This window comes from Grammomys surdaster, unplaced genomic scaffold (assembly GCF_004785775.1).
Source record: "Grammomys surdaster isolate TR1022 unplaced genomic scaffold, NIH_TR_1.0 126131, whole genome shotgun sequence".
Classification (NCBI taxonomy): domain Eukaryota; kingdom Metazoa; phylum Chordata; class Mammalia; order Rodentia; family Muridae; genus Grammomys; species Grammomys surdaster.
Window position 1 is genome coordinate 6,198,650 of NW_021620939.1, and position 16,966 is coordinate 6,215,615.

The following is a 16,966-nucleotide window of genomic DNA, read 5'->3' on the forward strand; positions in this document are numbered from 1 at the left end:
TTGCCTATTTGGAGCTCAGGGATAAGATAACAGGCAAGTAAAGGAGGTATTCCTAACAGAGGCACCCACATTTGGAAAGAGAACCTGATAAAAACTGTTCTGCAGTGAAACTGGCAGAGTCCACAAGTCCAGGGATTTTCAACATCCAGATGAAATTACAGCAGGCAAGTCGCTTAGAGCTACAATCTGATGTGGTCATGTTGTAGTTAGAGAGAAATCCCTGACTTCACTAATGTGATTTCTGGATTGGAGAAAGAAACTAGTCCTGACCTTCAGAGGTGTTCAGAGAGGTCAGAGCCCTTGGAGGGCAAAGTGGCTAGCATTCTTTACTGGTGAGAAGATACCAGAATAGTTTAAGCCCTAAGACAAATAGGCCAAACCCAGTGAGCTTACCTTAGGGGAGTGCAGGCTTCATGCTTTCCTTGAAGGTCCTGCCGAACCCACAGATGAAAATAACTAAGGGATTCTCCTGTGGGCTCCACAATTGAGAAACCTATCTACCCTCTACCCCCAATGGAGTTTTGTCCTGGGTGCAGTCACCATCATAGCCACATAGTGGCAGCAGAGAACCAACTAATGACTGCTTCCACCTCCAAGTGGATTGGGCAAAGCCAACCAAATGTGTGTCTTCTCCCCCTCCCCATCACCCCCCCCCCCGTGCCCAGAAATGTCTCATAATCTCTGGAGGCAAGACAACATTCACAAGAGCCCCTGTCTGGACGCTGTGTGGAGAGTATTTCAGTTTTCTCTGCATGACTATCTTTAGACATGTTAACCATGGGGAATACTGGAAGGGTGCCATGGTTTGCTTTGTGTTATTTATTCATTTCTGAGCTGGGCAGTCCTACCCTGGGGATGGAGGAAGAGCACAAACTAACTGTGTTGGGAATGTGTATTAAGCCCAAGCTCTTGGTGGCCCATGAGATGCATTTTCCACAGGCTGGATATAAAAGGCCTTTTTTTTATATACAATATACAGAGAGGATTAGCATGGCCCCTGTGTAAGGATGACTCATAGCTCTGTAAAGTGTTCCATATCTTTTGATGATTTTAAATGATGCTTTAAAAAAAAATCATGGAGCCGGGTGGTGGTGGCGCACGCCTTTAACCCCAGCACTTGGGGGGCAGAGGCAGGCAGATTTCTGAGTTCAAGGCCAGCCTGGTCTACAGAGTGAGTTCCAGGACAGCCAGGGCTACACAGAGAAACCCTGTCTCGAAAAACCAAAACAAAAAAACAAAAAACAAAAAAACAAAAACAAACATAAAAAAACAAAAAATAAATAAATAAATCTGGGCATGATGGCAAACACCTTTAGTTCTAGCACTTGGAAGGCTAAAGCAGGTGGATCTCTGAGTTCAAGGCCAATGTGGTCTACAAAATGAGCTCCAAGACAGCCAGGGCTGCACAGAGAAATCCTGTCTCTAAATAACAAAACAAAACAAACAAGAAAAGGCGTCCTAGGATAATACCATCTCAGCTATGAAAGGACGAAGGGAGACGAAGCATTTGTTAAGGCCATGTTAGAAAGGGGAAGCAGGCAGTGAAGTTTTGTCCTGGGCGTGGAGTAGGAAAGGTAGAATTCCCCAGGCTGGACTGAATCCTGTTAAGCTCCTCCCTCCCCAGCTCTCTTGTCCTCTGCTGCCCTGGGACTCACAACTGCCTATGACCACCCTGGGAAGAGCCCTCTAGGGCCCAGGTTCACTGAGCTAAGGAAGCTGCCCGGCTAAGAATATCTCTTCCTGCTCGTCACCCTCAGGTATTGAAAAAGACCTCTTGCCAAGAGACAGTGGCTGAGGCCCAGGTAACAGAGATGGCAAAGCAGAATGGGCTTCATTCATTCACTCATACTAGAAAAAGGACTCGGGATCCAACCACCTAGAACTATGTTCTTGTTTCAGAGACATTGGGTCCACAAAGCAAGGCTCAGAGCAGATCAGAAGTGCCCCAGAAGTCAGAGGCCACACCTCTTCCATATTGGGGCACTGGAGGAGAGGCATTTACCACAGTCACCCTCCCCTTACATGCTGAGGCCACAGTGACAGGATCAGAGCCAGAGGGCTAGGTCTTCACAGAAGTTGCCTCTAACTATTATCCACCCGGGAGCGAGGTGGCATACTCCATTAACCCCGATGGCTCTTGGCAGACAGGACAGGTTACAACATACCTTCCTCAGACACTTCTCAAAATAAGCATATGGAACGATTGTCTCTGACCACAAAAGGTATGTTCCATGTATTCCTTTCTGGAACACCCCCCCCCCCCGCATCACTCTGTCCAGTGCATTCCTGGTCTCCGTTCCCCACAAGGTGAATGAATGCCTGATGGTTTTCTTGTGAATGAGGGTCGTGGGGAGAGAGGCGCTAGATTGTCCTGCACCGTTCTAACATCAACCAGGTGGGTTGTGGGGGAATAGGATGATTCAGGAATACTCCTTCCCAGGTCACTACAACAGCCTTCTCACAGCTGGAAAGAGTCAGACGGAGCTGGAAAGAAAGCAGCTTCAACAGGGCTCCGCCCATAGCCCCGCCCCCAGCCCTGCCGCACCCACGGGGCCCACCTCCCTTCGACTTTGATCCAAGTAACTGTGGCAGAGGCGGCTAGAAGCAGCAGCTGGGGCCCTTAGTGAGGTGATCGTGCCGTGGGTCCACAGCCAGGTGCTCAGACCACAGGACAGGGAGAAAGGTTGGGTTTGCCAGGGACCAGGGCAGTGAGTGGGTCAGCTAGCTGCCTGGGGACTTTCAGTACCGCTGCTTAACGCTGGTCTCAGCTCGGACCCTGGACCCTGAATCTGATTCGGTGAAGTCCTCAACCTTCTGGGATTCCCAAGGGGCCCCAGCTCAATGGGGCTGCTTCTGCTGCTGCTACAGTCCTCTCTACTGCTGATGCTTCTCTTGCGGCTGCTGGCGGCGTCCACCAACCTGGACTGGCAGTGCCCACGAATACCCTACGCAGCCTCCCGAGACTTCAGTGTTAAGTACGTGGTCCCCAGTTTCTCCGCGGGGGGCCGGGTACAGGCCACAGCAGCCTACGAGGACAGTAAAAATAGTGCGGTGTTTGTGGCCACACGCAATTGCCTGCACGTGCTTGGGCCTGACCTGCAGTATATAGAGAACCTGACCACTGGCCCTATCGGGGACCCTGCCTGCCAGACTTGTGAGAGCTGTGGTCCAGGCCCTCATGGACCACCAAAGGACACAGACACACTGGTGCTAGTGATGGAACCGGGTTTGCCAGCCCTGGTCAGCTGTGGCTCAACCCTACAGGGCCGCTGCTTCCTGCATGAGCTGGAGCCTCGCGGGAAAGTCCTGCACTTGGCAGCTCCAGCCTGCCTTTTCTCAGCAAACAATAACAAGCCTGAGGCCTGCGCGGACTGTGTGGCTAGCCCCCTGGGCACTCGTGTGACTGTGGTGGAGCAGGGCCATGCTTCCTACTTCTATGTGGCATCTTCACTAGACCCAGAGTTGGCCGCTAGCTTTAGCCCACGCTCAGTGTCCATCCGTCGTCTAAAGTCTGATATTTCTGGATTCCAACCAGGTTTTCCGTCGCTGTCTGTGCTGCCCAAATATTTGGCCTCCTACCTCATCAAATACGTGTACAGCTTCCACTCAGGAGACTTTGTCTACTTTCTGACTGTACAACCCATCAGTGTCACAAGCCCTCCCAGTGCCTTGCAAACACGACTGGTCCGGCTCAATGCTGTAGAGCCAGAGATTGGTGACTACCGGGAGCTGGTCTTGGACTGTCATTTTGCACCTAAACGCCGGAGACGCAGTGGAGCCCCAGAGAGCGTACAGCCCTACCCAGTGCTTCAGGCAGCCCACTCTGCTCCAGTGGATGCCAAGCTGGCTGTGGAGCTGAACATTCTAGAGGGCCAGGAAGTGCTTTTTGGGGTCTTTGTGCCTGTCAAGGATGGTGCCTCTGGCATGGGTCCCAAGTCTGTTGTGTGTGCCTTCCCCATTTACCGTCTGAACATGCTGATCGAAGAGGGTGTAGAAAATTGCTGCCACTCTTCAAATTCTTCTTCCCCCTTGTCGAGAGGCCTTGACTTCTTCCAGACGCCCAGTTTTTGTCCTAATCCGGTGAGCAGAAAGAGCGGGCCCCTGACCTGTGAGTACCCCGTGGAGCTGAATCCGGGCCATTTCCTTGCTATTTCTGAAAGGGCCTGGGTGGGAGAAGGCAGTAAGGGAAGGCAGACAAATTATCAGCCATCCTAGAAGCTCACCCAGCACGAGGCAGATGCCTATTGCTGCTTCAATTTGCTGTCACCCTTCCTGACAACTGATTCTCTAAGGTAGTTTCTGTGGTTGTGTGAGGAAGAGCCTACATCACTGTTACTTCTGTCGGCACAGCTTCCAAATTCCCCTCCAACCTGTCTATCTCCTAGACCCTCAGAAACACAGAGAAAAATATATACAAAGGCAAAACCACACGGGCAGATTCTCACAGACACAAGGGTTCACAGCTGCTTGCCCACATAGTTTCGCTTTTCTATGAAGGCACTGCTTTGCTCTGCTTTCCAAAGAGAGGTTGGCAAGGTTGCCAGAGAACTCCTCTCTGTCCCAGCCCCAACTCCGTCAGGTTCCAGGGAATCCTGGAAGTCCTGAGGCTTGTTAGGGAGCCTGTGTGATCTGTGATTTACTAACCCATTCTCCACAGTCATTATGGGAAAAATCTGGGGTATAGTGGAAAGGCAGTTTTAGCTTGGCTCTAGAAAGTTCTGGGAAGCCTCACCCCAGTCTTGTGCAAGCAACAATAAGCAATTGAGGATGAATAAAGGCGTGGGAGGGGATGGTTGGGATTGGTCCACCCTGGACTTTTTGTAACTGTAGCCAAGGCCCTGCCCCAGATAGGAGGTCTCATACCTGGTAGTGTAGCATGTCAGGAAGAAACAAACAGGAAACAGGATGTCTTTAAAATGCTACTGAGGGGCTAGCGGCTTAACTTAGTGGTAACCTCCTTGCAGCCAGTCAGATAGTCTCATTTAAGACTATTGAGAGGTTAGTGGGGGAAGTTGAATGGAGCATTGGATGAGTGGCCTCACAGTCACATTCTTGGAGTCTCTGGCCACCCAGTGCCCTTGGCTCTGCTGTGACAATTTTTTTGTCTGCCCCCCCCCAACACCCCTGTTGGCCATACTAGGAACTGGGGGTTGAGTCTGGCGCCTCACACCTGCTAGTCAAATGCTCTACCACTGAGCTGTATCTCCAGCCCCTCTCCTCTCCCTTGATAATTTTAATTTTGAAACAGTCTCACTAAAGTTGCCCAGGCTGGCCTTGAACTCATTCTCTAAACTCAATCCATTCTTAAACTTGTAATCCTCCTGCTTCAGCCTCTGGAGGAGGGAGGTTCTTGGGCGTGTGCCATAGGTCTGGCCCATGGCTGTGATACTCTTGACTCGTTTGTTTCCAGCTTCTGTTAGTGGAGGTGCAAGATTTACAGCCAGTGTTGCAGTCAAAAGTCATTTTTCTTTAAAACTTGAAGAACCAAATCCAGGGCCTCACCCATGCTAAGCCTCTGCCATACCTTTAGCCCCTCACCCTCAGCTGAGTATATTTAGATTGAGAAGTCTTACGAGCAAGAACATTTGGTCTGAACCTAGACAGGAAATCAGAACCTCTCCTAGCTTAACTAGTGGCGAGTGGATTGTGACTGCATCGTGCCAGGCACCAGGAGAACTAATCTTGGGCCCTGCCTATAGGCTCTAGGTATGGAGGTATGCCAAGTCTCTGAAGATATGTAAATCATTGTTTGTCCAGTGAGTTTAAGTAGCAAACCACTGTAGCACCAGCCTCTGAGTATACTCAGAATGGCTGATCTAAAGACTCCTGTCTGGATTCAGATTGAGTGTGGGGCATCTCTGAGGAATGGGACACTGAAGGCAAGTGTTTTCAGGGATAGGGACCTTAGTTAATCCTAGGACCCAAATCAAAGACCCCAGGGTGTAGAGACAAGTAAGCAAGAGCGTGTGCTTACCTGAGCTACTAACTCCTTAACGCCAGAGCCCCACCTGTGCTTGAGTCATGGTGAAAACAGTTGGCAAGCTTCTGGCTAGGGCCAGGCACCTTTCCTTCTCAAGTTATGACAAGGTTCCAGGCCCCACCCAAGCAGGATATAGACCCAGATAGGGTGGGGTGTCTAGACTCAACATCACTTCCTCTTGCCCCTCCCCATCTTAGGTTCTGCTTATCACTGAGGTCCAGGAATGGGTTAAATCTGTGTGACCTGAATGAGGTTCTGAACGAGGCTCTCCTGGCCCTTCTTGTGCCTCTAATCCAGTCCCAGTGTCTTAAATACATACACTGGCTTCCTACTTTCCCAGGACCATTCACAATTCTGTCCTAAGAGTTTACAGCCCCCAACACTCCTGGCTAAAAGCCAGGGAGAGGTTTACGTCTTCCAAACTTCTGAGGCTTAACCTGCCATTCAGGTCATAGGGCCTTGTATTATTGTTGCTGTTGTTGTTGTACCTGAGGAAGGTGTAGGTAGGACCTATGGAGTCCTAGGGAAAGGAACAATGTTGCCAACCCTGAGAAGCCACTTAACCTCAGAATTCAGTCCCCTACACAAGTAGGGAAACTGAAGCCTAGAAGGAACATTTTTTAAGATGCATGCGCAGAGGCAGAGTGGAGCCAACAGGGGGCGAGAGAGTACCCTGGATCTTGAAGGGTTTGTGAGGCCTTGGATAAATGAATAGATGTGTGGATGGGTTGGGTCTACAAGATTCCATAATGGGTCACCAGACTGGACATAGCACGGTAAGGCATGAAGTAGGGGATCTGGCTTTCTAGACTGGGCCCCCTTTCTTCCCTGCCCTTGCTATTTCCAGGAGCCTACGGGCATGGTGGTTGTAGACAAGGGGCAGGCTCTGAGCCTCCTCTAGTCAAGCACAGTGAGTATTACAGTTTGGGATTGCTAATATACTGATAAAAGCCCCCAAGAGTCAATGCCCAGGCCTGACCTCTGACTCTCCTCCCCGCCTTTGCCTTTGCCCAGCCTGGTGGAGAGGCCTCCAGCCCCATCTCCCGTTGCCACTACTTCCCTTTAAGGGTCTATGATAGCTTCACACGTGTGGACCTCTTCAATGGACTGCTAGGATCAGTGAAGGTCACTGCACTGCATGTGACACGCCTTGGCAATGTTACAGTGGCCCATATGGGCACTGCAGATGGGCGTGTCCTACAGGTAGGTCCTTTACCCCACAATCATCTGGTCCTGCATTCCTGTCCCCTGCCCCTACTATTTTTCTCATAGCTGACCTGTCAACAGGTGGAGATAGCCAGGTCACTCAACTACTTGCTGTATGTGTCCAACTTCTCCCTGGGCAGCAGCGGACAGCCTGTTCATCGGGACATCAGTCGCCTTGGGAATGACCTACTCTTTGTCTCTGGGGACCAGGTGAGGTGTGCAGGGTCAGAACTTAGGGTTCAGGGTAATGGGAGCTACAAGAGGCATTGATAGGAAGACTTTACCTCTCTAATCTATAAAGGAACCAGGAGGACTAACAGGGCCCAGTTCCCACCTTTAGCCATCCCTAGACCCACCTGTTTGTCACCCTAAGGTCTTCAAGGTGCCCATCCAGGGCCCTGGCTGTCGTCATTTTCTCACCTGTTGGCGTTGCCTGAGAGCACAGCGCTTCATGGGATGTGGCTGGTGTGGGGACCGGTGTGGCCGGCAGAAGGAGTGTCCAGGCTCCTGGCAACAGGACCACTGTCCACCTGAGATCAGTGAGGTACAGCTTCCCCCAGCAGGGCACAGTAACCATGGGACAAGCAGGACGAAGTGAGGTGGGGGTGTCAAAAAGTCCTGACCATGATCTTCCTCAGGTCTGACATACCCATAAGGAGGGCATCCTTATCAGAGGGGATGACACATGGGAAACTTGGGAGGTAGGAAAAGTCTGATGGGGGCTAGCAGGTGACCCAGAATGGCTGGAATGTGAGATATGCAAGGGATATGGCAGGGGACTCTTGGGGAAGGAGGTGGGGCTGAGAGTCCAACCTCGCACAAAACCCTGGGCTGTTCTCTCCATTTCAGTTCTATCCTCACAGCGGACCTCTAAGAGGTACGACGAGGCTTACACTATGCGGCTCCAACTTCTACCTGCGACCCGATGGTGTAGTACCTGAGGGAACACACCAGATCACTGTGGGCCAAAGTCCCTGCCGACTGCTGCCTAAGGACTCTTCAAGCCATAGGTATAACATGGTCCCTGCTTTCCTTATCCCTGATGAGTATGACCAAGTGTCCCCTCATTTGTGAGACTCTGTTCTGTGAAGGATATGAGACAAGCTATAATGGCTTTGCCTCCTTGTGTCTGAGATATCTCTGTCCCTTTTTGAGCCTGTGTGTGTTCTATTTGTCCATTTAGTTGTAGACTAGACAAGGTTAGCCCACTCAATACTGTCCCACACAGTCCTGTCCGCCTTCAGAAGAGGGCATGGGTGGAGACGCTACTCTGAGGTTCAGAGAAGCCTCATGACTTATGGCAGGCATGTAGCCAGCCCTACACGATTCCCAACATGGTGCCCTTCCTGGTGTCCCAGGCCAAGGTCCTACAAGGAATTCATAGAGGAGCTTGAATGTGAGCTGGAGCCCCTGGTCACCCAGACTGTGGGAACAACAAACATCAGCCTTCTCATCACTGACATGCCAGCAGGCAAGCACTTCCGAGTGGAAGGCGTCTCTGTGCAGGAAGGCTTCTCTTTCATGGTGAGGCCACATTACCTGGTCTTTGCCCTTGGTCAGTGGGTGGTACAAGAAGGGTGGGCTTGGAATGAATGGTTTGTTTCAGCTGAGCCATTTCCACATCCTCTCAGGAGCCAGAATTGACATCTATAAAACCTGACTTTGGCCCACGGGCTGGGGGTACTTATCTCACCCTTGAAGGCCAGAGCCTGTCTGTCGGCACTAGCCGAGCTGTGTTGATCAATGGAACGCAGTGCCGGCTGGAACAGTAAGTGTTATCAGGTAAAATTATGGGAAGCCACAGGACCCTACCCTTTGTGAGACTCCAACTGGTATCTGCATTCTGAGGTGGCCTGACGTTTGAGGGACTCTATTAGGTTCCTCCTGACTGCTGCCTAAGGTCTCCTCAAGTCTCAGGTACAACATAGTCCCTATATCCCCTGTCCCCGATGGAGACAACCAAGCAGTCCCTTCCTCGTGAGACTCTTTCCTCTGTTCCCACCCAGGGAGCCTCACCAGGTGGGTACCTAGTTACTGCCATTGTGGAGAGAAGAGAATCAGTCACATGGTCAATGTAGGGGTCAATACCAAAAGGGAGCTGCTGTCCCCTCCAACCCAGAGACAAGAGAGCCCACCACAGAGCCCACTGTTTCTAGCCAAGGGGACAGGAACTTGTTACTTCCCTGCCTTCTTGAAGGTCTTACTGGGAGCATCCTGTCTCCAGTCCCATGGAGTGTAGATGGATGGGAAAGACAGCCAGCAGAGGAAGTAGAAGGAATTAGTAAGCCCTGGAGGAGGTGAACCTGCTCATCCTAAGAAGGTGTCCCTGTGCCTGATCCCTCATTCCTGCAGGGTCAGTGAGGAACAGATCTTATGTGTCACACCTCCTGGATCTGGCACAGCCAGGGTACCCCTTCATCTGCAGATAGGAGGTGCTGAGGTGCCTGGCTCCTGGACCTTTCACTACAAGGAAGACCCTATTGTGTTGGACGTCAGTCCCAAGTGTGGCTACAGGTAAGTTCCACCTCTCTGACTACTTTGGCCTCCAGGAAATGAGAGAGCAAGCTCCCCGAGCCCTCTAAACCCACCACCCTACCCTTTCCCACAGTGGCTCTCATGTCATCATCCATGGCCAGCATCTGACTTCAGCATGGCACCTAGCACTATCATTCCATGATGGTCAAAGTACAGTGAAGAACAGGGTAAGCAGAACGGGTGATGAACAGGAGGGAGGAAAGCTGGACCAGTCCCCTGATGTCCAACTTCACCTCACACTGGGCTGAGGAGACTGGAGCAGCCAGGGGTTGGCCAGTTGCCTAACTACCTTCATGCTGGTCTCAGCAGTGTGCAGGGCAGTTCCTGGAACAGCAGCTTCAGTGTCGCCTGCCCGAATATGTGGTCCGAAACCCTCAGGGGTGGGCAACAGGGAATCTGAGCATCTGGGGGGATGGAGCCGCTGGCTTCACGCTGCCTGGTTTTCGCTTCCTGCCCCCACCCAGTCTACCCAGAGCTGGCCTGGTCCCACTGAAGCCTGAAGAGCATTCAGTTAAGGTTGAGGTAGGTTTAAAGAGGAGGCGGGGACAGCGGAAGATGAGACGGTAGAGTCCAGCCTCTGGCTGATACCTATGTCTGTCTCTGCAGTATATTGGGCTGGGCGCTGTGGCAGACTGCGTGACTGTGAACATGACCGTAGGTGGTGAGGTCTGCCAACATGAACTCCGGGGAGATGTGGTGATCTGTCCCCTGCCCCCTTCCCTGAAACTTGGCAAGGATGGTGTCCCATTGCAGGTAGGTGACACAGCTGGCCCTCTCAGGAAACCATGAGCAGGGGGACTGCAGTCTGGGCTTAAACTGCCATCTGCTTTCAGGTCTGTGTAGATGGTGGGTGTCACATCCTGGGCCAAGTGGTTCGGTCAGGCAAGGCCTCACAGGGAACACTCCTTATTGCTCTTCTGGCCTTGATCCTGCTTGTGGCTGTGCTGGCCATGGCGCTGGTCTTTAACTCCCGAAGACAGAAAAAGCAACGAGGTGAGCTCCCAACATCCAACATCCATCTAGACTAAGCCTAACAGTAGACTCCCCCAAAACAGTGGCATCTTCCGTCTCCACACTGTGAGGGTCTCCTACAAGTCCTCAGTGGGACGTGGCCCCCAGGAGCGTGGAGAGGCTCACCACCATGGGCTATCTTTCCACAGTCCTTGCCCCCAACATGGATGACCTGGCAGCATCCCTAGATCGGTCTCCCAGAACCATGCCCCTGTCTGTATTTCGCTGTGATTCTGACTACAGAAGCGGCCTTGGTGAGATGGTGGGGGCGGTAGACGCCAGGGCCTGCCCCCCCCCACAGGTGCTCATCCTCTCCCTTACAACACTCTCTGACATTGATGGTACAGCTTCCAGAGCTCCCAACCATGAAGAATCGTCAGAAAGTAGGGATGGGACAAGTGTCCCACTGTTGCGGACAGAGTCTATCCGGCTCCAGGACCTGGATAGGACCCTCCTAGCCGAGGTCAAGGACGTATTGATTCCCCATGAGCAAGTGGTCGTCCATACTGACCAGGTCATCGGCAAAGGTGTGGAGGACAGGTTGGGAGGTGGGGCAGGGGCATAGGAGGAGCATGCTCAAGACAATTGGAGCAGTCCCCACATTGACCCACTCACTAACTTGTGTGACCTCGAGGCTACCAAACTTCTGAGCCCCCATGTGGTCATCTTTGGAACAAGGTTTTGGAGAGTTTGCTCTTCGGTGGCTTCTGGTGTGGAAAGTGGGCATCAGAGGACTATAAATGGCCCCACTATTGGGCTGCCGCTTGTTTTTAATGTCACATTTGGGGTTCTTAGGTTGCTAGTTATAAAGGGCATGCTGTGAGTCTGGGCACCGAGTCCTTCTTTACCATCTCGCTCTTTCTAGGCCACTTTGGTGTTGTCTACCATGGAGAATATACAGATGAGGCTCAAAATCAGATCCACTGTGCCATCAAGTCTCTGAGCCGTAAGCGAGGCATAGGCTGGGTGGGTAGAAGGGTCACCTCAGGCTGCAGATCCTTTGTTCCTGCTATGCTGCCACTTTATTAAGTGAACCTAGAGTGGAACCTTCCCTCGCCCCCATTGTCTCTCTCCATCTGACCCTTGTAAAGGACCTTCTTGCCCTTGCTTGGCCTGACCTATGCTACTCCACAGGCATCACGGAGGTACAGGAGGTGGAGGCTTTCCTGCGGGAGGGGCTGCTCATGCGTGGCCTACATCACCCAAACATTCTGGCTCTTATCGGTATCATGCTACCCCCAGAGGGCCTTCCCCTCGTGCTGCTGCCCTATATGCGCCACGGAGACCTGCTTCGTTTCATCCGATCCCCTCAGAGGGTCAGTGCTCAGTGTCCAGAGTGGGAGGTGTCAGCCGGCACCCACCTCTGCCCATGCTCACCAGTCTCCTTGTACCCCCCCCAGAACCCCACTGTGAAGGACCTCATCAGCTTTGGCCTTCAGGTAGCCTGTGGTATGGAGTACCTGGCAGAACAGAAGTTTGTGCACAGAGACCTGGCTGCTAGGAACTGCATGTGAGTGGCTCAAGTAACTGGGGTGAAGCAAATGGGCAGATTATGAGGATCTGCAGCTGCTAACGGCCACCTTAAGGGAGGACCCAGCCTTTGCTCTGCAGCCTTAGGCACTTTCTGTCTTTCTGGTATAGAGTTAGACACTATGATTCTTAAGGCCTTTAGAGGGTTTGGAATAGGTGGGCACGAGACCTGGTAAGACGTCAGTTCTTAGGCAAGTGCCCTGCCACTGAGCTATAGCCCCAGCTGGGTTCCGTTTCTACATGTGACATCCTCTCCTCAGGTTGGACGAGTCATTCACAGTCAAGGTGGCTGACTTTGGTCTGGCACGTGGCATCCTAGACAAAGAGTACTATAGTGTTCGCCAGCAGCGCCATGCTCGCCTACCTGTCAAGTGGATGGCGCTGGAGAGCCTTCAGACCTACAGATTCACCACCAAGTCCGATGTGGTAAGGTGCCCTCTGCTCCAGGTCTGCTTGACCTGGCCTTAGAGTATTTTGGCTTGCTTCTGCATGATCCGAGGACAGAGACTCCCCAAGTTAGGCAACCCCCAAACCTCATTTGCCTTGGACAAATATGAAATAGGATCTGGTGCCTGCCGGGACAAAAGAAGTTTGTGAATGTATTGGTTCCTTAGGAGTAATCTGAGGCTTGCAACTCTGAAGCTGTGAGAGACGAGGGGGGAACTTGTATGCTATTGAGGGATGAGCTCTGGGCAGAGGGCTAGGAGTGTCCCATATTTCCAGTGAAGGACTCTGAGAAGTGGAGGACCTGGGGGACCCACCTGCCCCAAAACTTGGGGTGATCATTTGAATCAGTCTCCTCACTTTTCTCCAACAGTGGTCATTCGGTGTACTGCTGTGGGAGCTACTAACACGGGGTGCCCCACCCTACCCCCATATCGATCCCTTCGACCTCTCTCACTTCCTGGCTCAGGGCCGCCGTCTGCCCCAGCCTGAGTATTGTCCTGATTCACTGTGAGTATGTAAAAGGAAGTGGGGAGGGGCAAGGCTGGACTCCAGGCATGAGGAGGGGGAAACAGACCAAGCTTCTGCCTGGTTTTTTGTCTGACCCTTCAGTTGATCAGGAAAGGGAGTCTCTCTGGGACTCAGTTTACTCATCTGTGTACCAGTCCTACCCCCATGCAAGGAAGAACTCTGAAAGGGCCTCACAGTTGCCATGGCAACAGCATTCCAACTCAGAGTCTGTGTTAAGGCCAGTGGTTTGGTTTCCCAGATCTCTTTTCCCACCCAATTCATGCAAAGGGAGAGGGGCTGTTTTCCATCTCTGCCACTCCTTTAACCTCAAAGAAAGGTTCTGCCAGCTCCCACACCAGCCCTCTGCGTCTCTGTCAAGGCCTTTTTTTCACTGTGTGTAGTTCAGACTCCTCATTCCCAAGGGATGGCAGCAGCTGTGTCATCAGTGCCCGTGGGGTAGGTTTGACTCCCTAATCAGCAGGCATACCTCAGCTGTGCTCAGGTCTGCATGCTTAGAACAGGGAGAACCAGGTCACAGGTAGAGCGGCTGATGACTCCTGTCCCGGGCTGTGCTCTAGAAAGGGAATGAGTAGCTCTTTCTTACAGCTCTCCCCATCTTGGCCTTGACCTTTCTATCATCTGTTTTACTAATATATATAGTTTGAAGTATGGAAATTAACTTCTCTGCCTGCCTGCATCTAAGACAGGCTCTCTGAACAGATTAGGGTGGGGTTTGTACATGGTGGCTGTTTCTACATGGTAGGGCTTCAGTGGTAGATTTGGGGGTTGGTTGGGGGGAGAAACAGGACTTGTCTAGAGGGAGAGGGCAGTCGTGATGCATGGGAGGGGTGGAGCTCATTCTATAGGACTGTTGGAGTTGGGCAGGCCCTGCAGAGTTTTCTGAAATTGAAACAAAGGGGCCAGGTCTCTATCCCAGGCATTAATCAGTCAGTGGTCATGGGCAGTCTCCTGTGAGCAGATGTGAGATTGGGCAAGATATGTTCCCATTTGCCTAAAAAAGGCTTAACCTGGGTTGAAGAGATGGCCCAGCAGTTAAGAGCAATGACTGCTCTTCCAGAGGTCCTGAGTTCAATTCCCAGTAACCACATGGTGGCTCATAACCATCTGTAATGGGATCTGATGCCCTCTGCTGGTGTGCATGAAGACAGCTACAATATACTCATACACATAAAATAATTTTTTTTTTTTTAAAAAAAGGAAGGCTTAAGCTAAGAGCCTCCAACACTTAACACTCTCAGCCACTGAGAAAATGAAGGAGACCCAGGTAGCAGAGCACTCCTCAGGGAGAGCCCCTGCCCAGGTAGCGCCTTGCAGAGCACTCCTCAGGGAGAGCCCCTGCCCTGGCTGGGCTCCATGTTGCTCAACTGTAAAGTGGGTATTATAACATTCCCCTCAGAGAGTTAGAGACCTGTATAAGATACTGTGCACAGACATTTAGATTATAATTCCAGGCAGGATGCCATCCCTATGACAACAAGGCATGCTCTAGGATGCAGGAGAGCAGGCCGACTTCCTGTTTTGGAGCCTCTGCTTCAGTCCCCTGGAGGGCTGCCCACAGGCCTCTCTTCCGGTCCCCATTTACATTCTTCCAGGACTGTTTCGCGGCTGAGTTTTTTGTTTGTTTGCTTGTTTTTTTGTTTTGTTTTTGTTTTTAAGACTAGGTCTCTGTGTAGTAGTACAGGCTAGCCTTGAATGCAGACTAAGTCTCTTGCTTCAGCCTTCCAAGCCCTGGGATTAAAGGCTCGTTTCCCTGGGCTCAGTATATGTTTGTTGGTTTGTTTTTGAGACAGAGTACCACTATGTAGCTCTGGCTATCCTAGTACTCACTATGTAGATCAGGCTAGTCTCAAACTCCTTGTGTAGCTAAAGCTGATCTTGAACTCCTGATCCTGATCTTCCTCCCTCCACTTCTCAAGTACACCCAAGAATTGAAGGTGTGTGCCACCATGCCTGACACTCTGTGCAGGGTTTAATCTTCATTTTATCCCCTATCTGGAAGAGGTGTGATGATCCTATTAGCTCCTGAGCCTCTTAGCCATGTGCTGAGGGCTTCACAAGTTTACCCTGTGACCCTAGTGCTGTGATTAGAAGAGGCCATCAGTGAAGAGAGGAGACAGTAGTGTCTGGATGGGGCTCTAGGCCCTGCCGTGTGTCTTCATCTCTATTTTGTTCAACAGGGATCGGGCTGCCCAGAACCCATGAGTAGGAGTACACTCTATACCTGATGTCCCTTGTCTTACAGGTACCAGGTGATGCTTCGATGTTGGGAGGCTGACCCAGCAGCACGACCCACTTTCAGAGCCCTAGTGCTGGAAGTAAAGCAGGTAGTGGCCTCACTGCTTGGGGACCACTACGTGCAGCTGACCGCAGCTTATGTGAACATAGGCCCCTGCGCAGTGGATGATGGGAGTGTACTTTTGGAGCAGGTGCAGTCCTCGCCTCAGCATCACAGGAGCACATCAAGGCCCCGGCCTCTCTCAGAGCCACCTCTGCCCACTTGACCAAAGCCCTAAGTAGGCCACAGGAACTAGACCTGCTAAGTGGCCTTGAGCTAATTCCAAGCTGCCTCTGGGCCTATGACAAGCCTCAGCAGGTAAAACTCCACTCTAACTTTCTGAGGCTACTGAAGGTGGGAAACAGGGCCCATTTGAGCCCCTTGTTCCAGCATGAGCCAGTGTAATTTTTGTAGCACGTATTTATGTAATGTCTGTTTTGTACCTGTTTCTGAATATGGAGGATCCAGAAGTGATCACAAAGATACTACAGTGTAAAACACTATAAATAAATAAATAAATAAATAAATAAATAAATAAATAAATGAATATTCAAGCACGAGTTATGGTACATGCTGTGAAAGAAAGGTACATTGAGGGAATGTGGGATTGCTTTGGAGAGATGGCTAGAGCGGTGAGGGAAGACTCCTAGCAGGTGGTAGTTTTGCTGCAGCTCTTTCAGGTGTGGATAGTCTATTAGAAGCAGGATTCTGGTTAGATTTTTGGGGCAGAGTAAGTAGCATATGCAAAGGTCCTGTGTCTACAAAGGAGCTGGATCAGCCCAAAGACTTCAGAGCATAGGGAGAATGAACGTGCCCAGATTTGATTATAGGGCCTTGTGGACTGTTGGATGATCCAAGGGCGTAGATTGAGTGTCCAAGCATGGAACATCCAAGATGGCTTCTTTTTTTGTTTTGTTTTTTGTTTTTTTTGTTTTCTTTTTGTTTTTTGTTTGTTTGTTTGTTTGTTTTTCGAGACAGGGTTTCTCTGTGTAGCCCGGACTGTCCTGGAAATCACTCTGTAGACCAGGCTAGCTAGTTCGAGTTCAAACTCTCGAACTCAGAAATCCACCTGCCTCTGCCTCCCAAGTGCTGGGATTAAAGGCGTGCGCCACCACTGCCCGGCCCAAGATGGCTTCTTCCAGGGTTCAAACTAGCCACTCCACTCTTCCTCCCTTGGCAGTTTCTCCTAGGCTCCCTAGGTAGTACACATACATGTACATACGCTGTCATGGTATATGGACTTGCCTGCCTCCCTTTCCTGCCAACATTGTATTTGTAACCTTGAGAGGGAGGATCTCACAGAGAGGCGTCAGCTCTACACTTGCTAGGCCCAGCTTTCCCAGCTATTTATATTCTCAAGGACATTAAACCATAGCTACTGCTAGAGGGGCATGTTCATCTGGAGAAGAGGAAAACCCCACCTCCTACCGCTGCCCTATGCTCTGACTACCAAA

General features: G+C 51.3%; 1 protein-coding gene and 1 non-coding gene across 2 annotated transcripts; both read left to right on the forward strand.

Moving 5' to 3' along the window:
• Window positions 1-938: 938 nt before the first annotated feature.
• On the forward strand, window positions 939-1,042 carry LOC114612023. Its single transcript, XR_003709928.1, has one exon. It is a non-coding gene; the product is annotated as a U6 spliceosomal RNA (small nuclear RNA).
• A 1,695-nt stretch (window positions 1,043-2,737) lies between these two features.
• On the forward strand, window positions 2,738-16,066 carry Mst1r (macrophage stimulating 1 receptor). The gene is made up of 20 exons (XM_028756662.1): window positions 2,738-4,080; window positions 6,995-7,183; window positions 7,268-7,396; window positions 7,560-7,730; window positions 8,036-8,196; window positions 8,545-8,710; window positions 8,818-8,954; window positions 9,539-9,700; window positions 9,795-9,888; window positions 10,031-10,243; window positions 10,328-10,474; window positions 10,555-10,714; window positions 10,882-10,986; window positions 11,080-11,259; window positions 11,598-11,678; window positions 11,867-12,048; window positions 12,133-12,242; window positions 12,523-12,688; window positions 13,080-13,216; window positions 15,480-16,066. Exons 1-20 carry the CDS (start codon window positions 2,842-2,844, stop codon window positions 15,736-15,738), a joined length of 4,188 nt encoding a protein of 1,395 aa, XP_028612495.1. The 5' UTR covers window positions 2,738-2,841; the 3' UTR covers window positions 15,739-16,066.
• The last annotated feature ends 900 nt before the right edge of the window (window positions 16,067-16,966 follow it).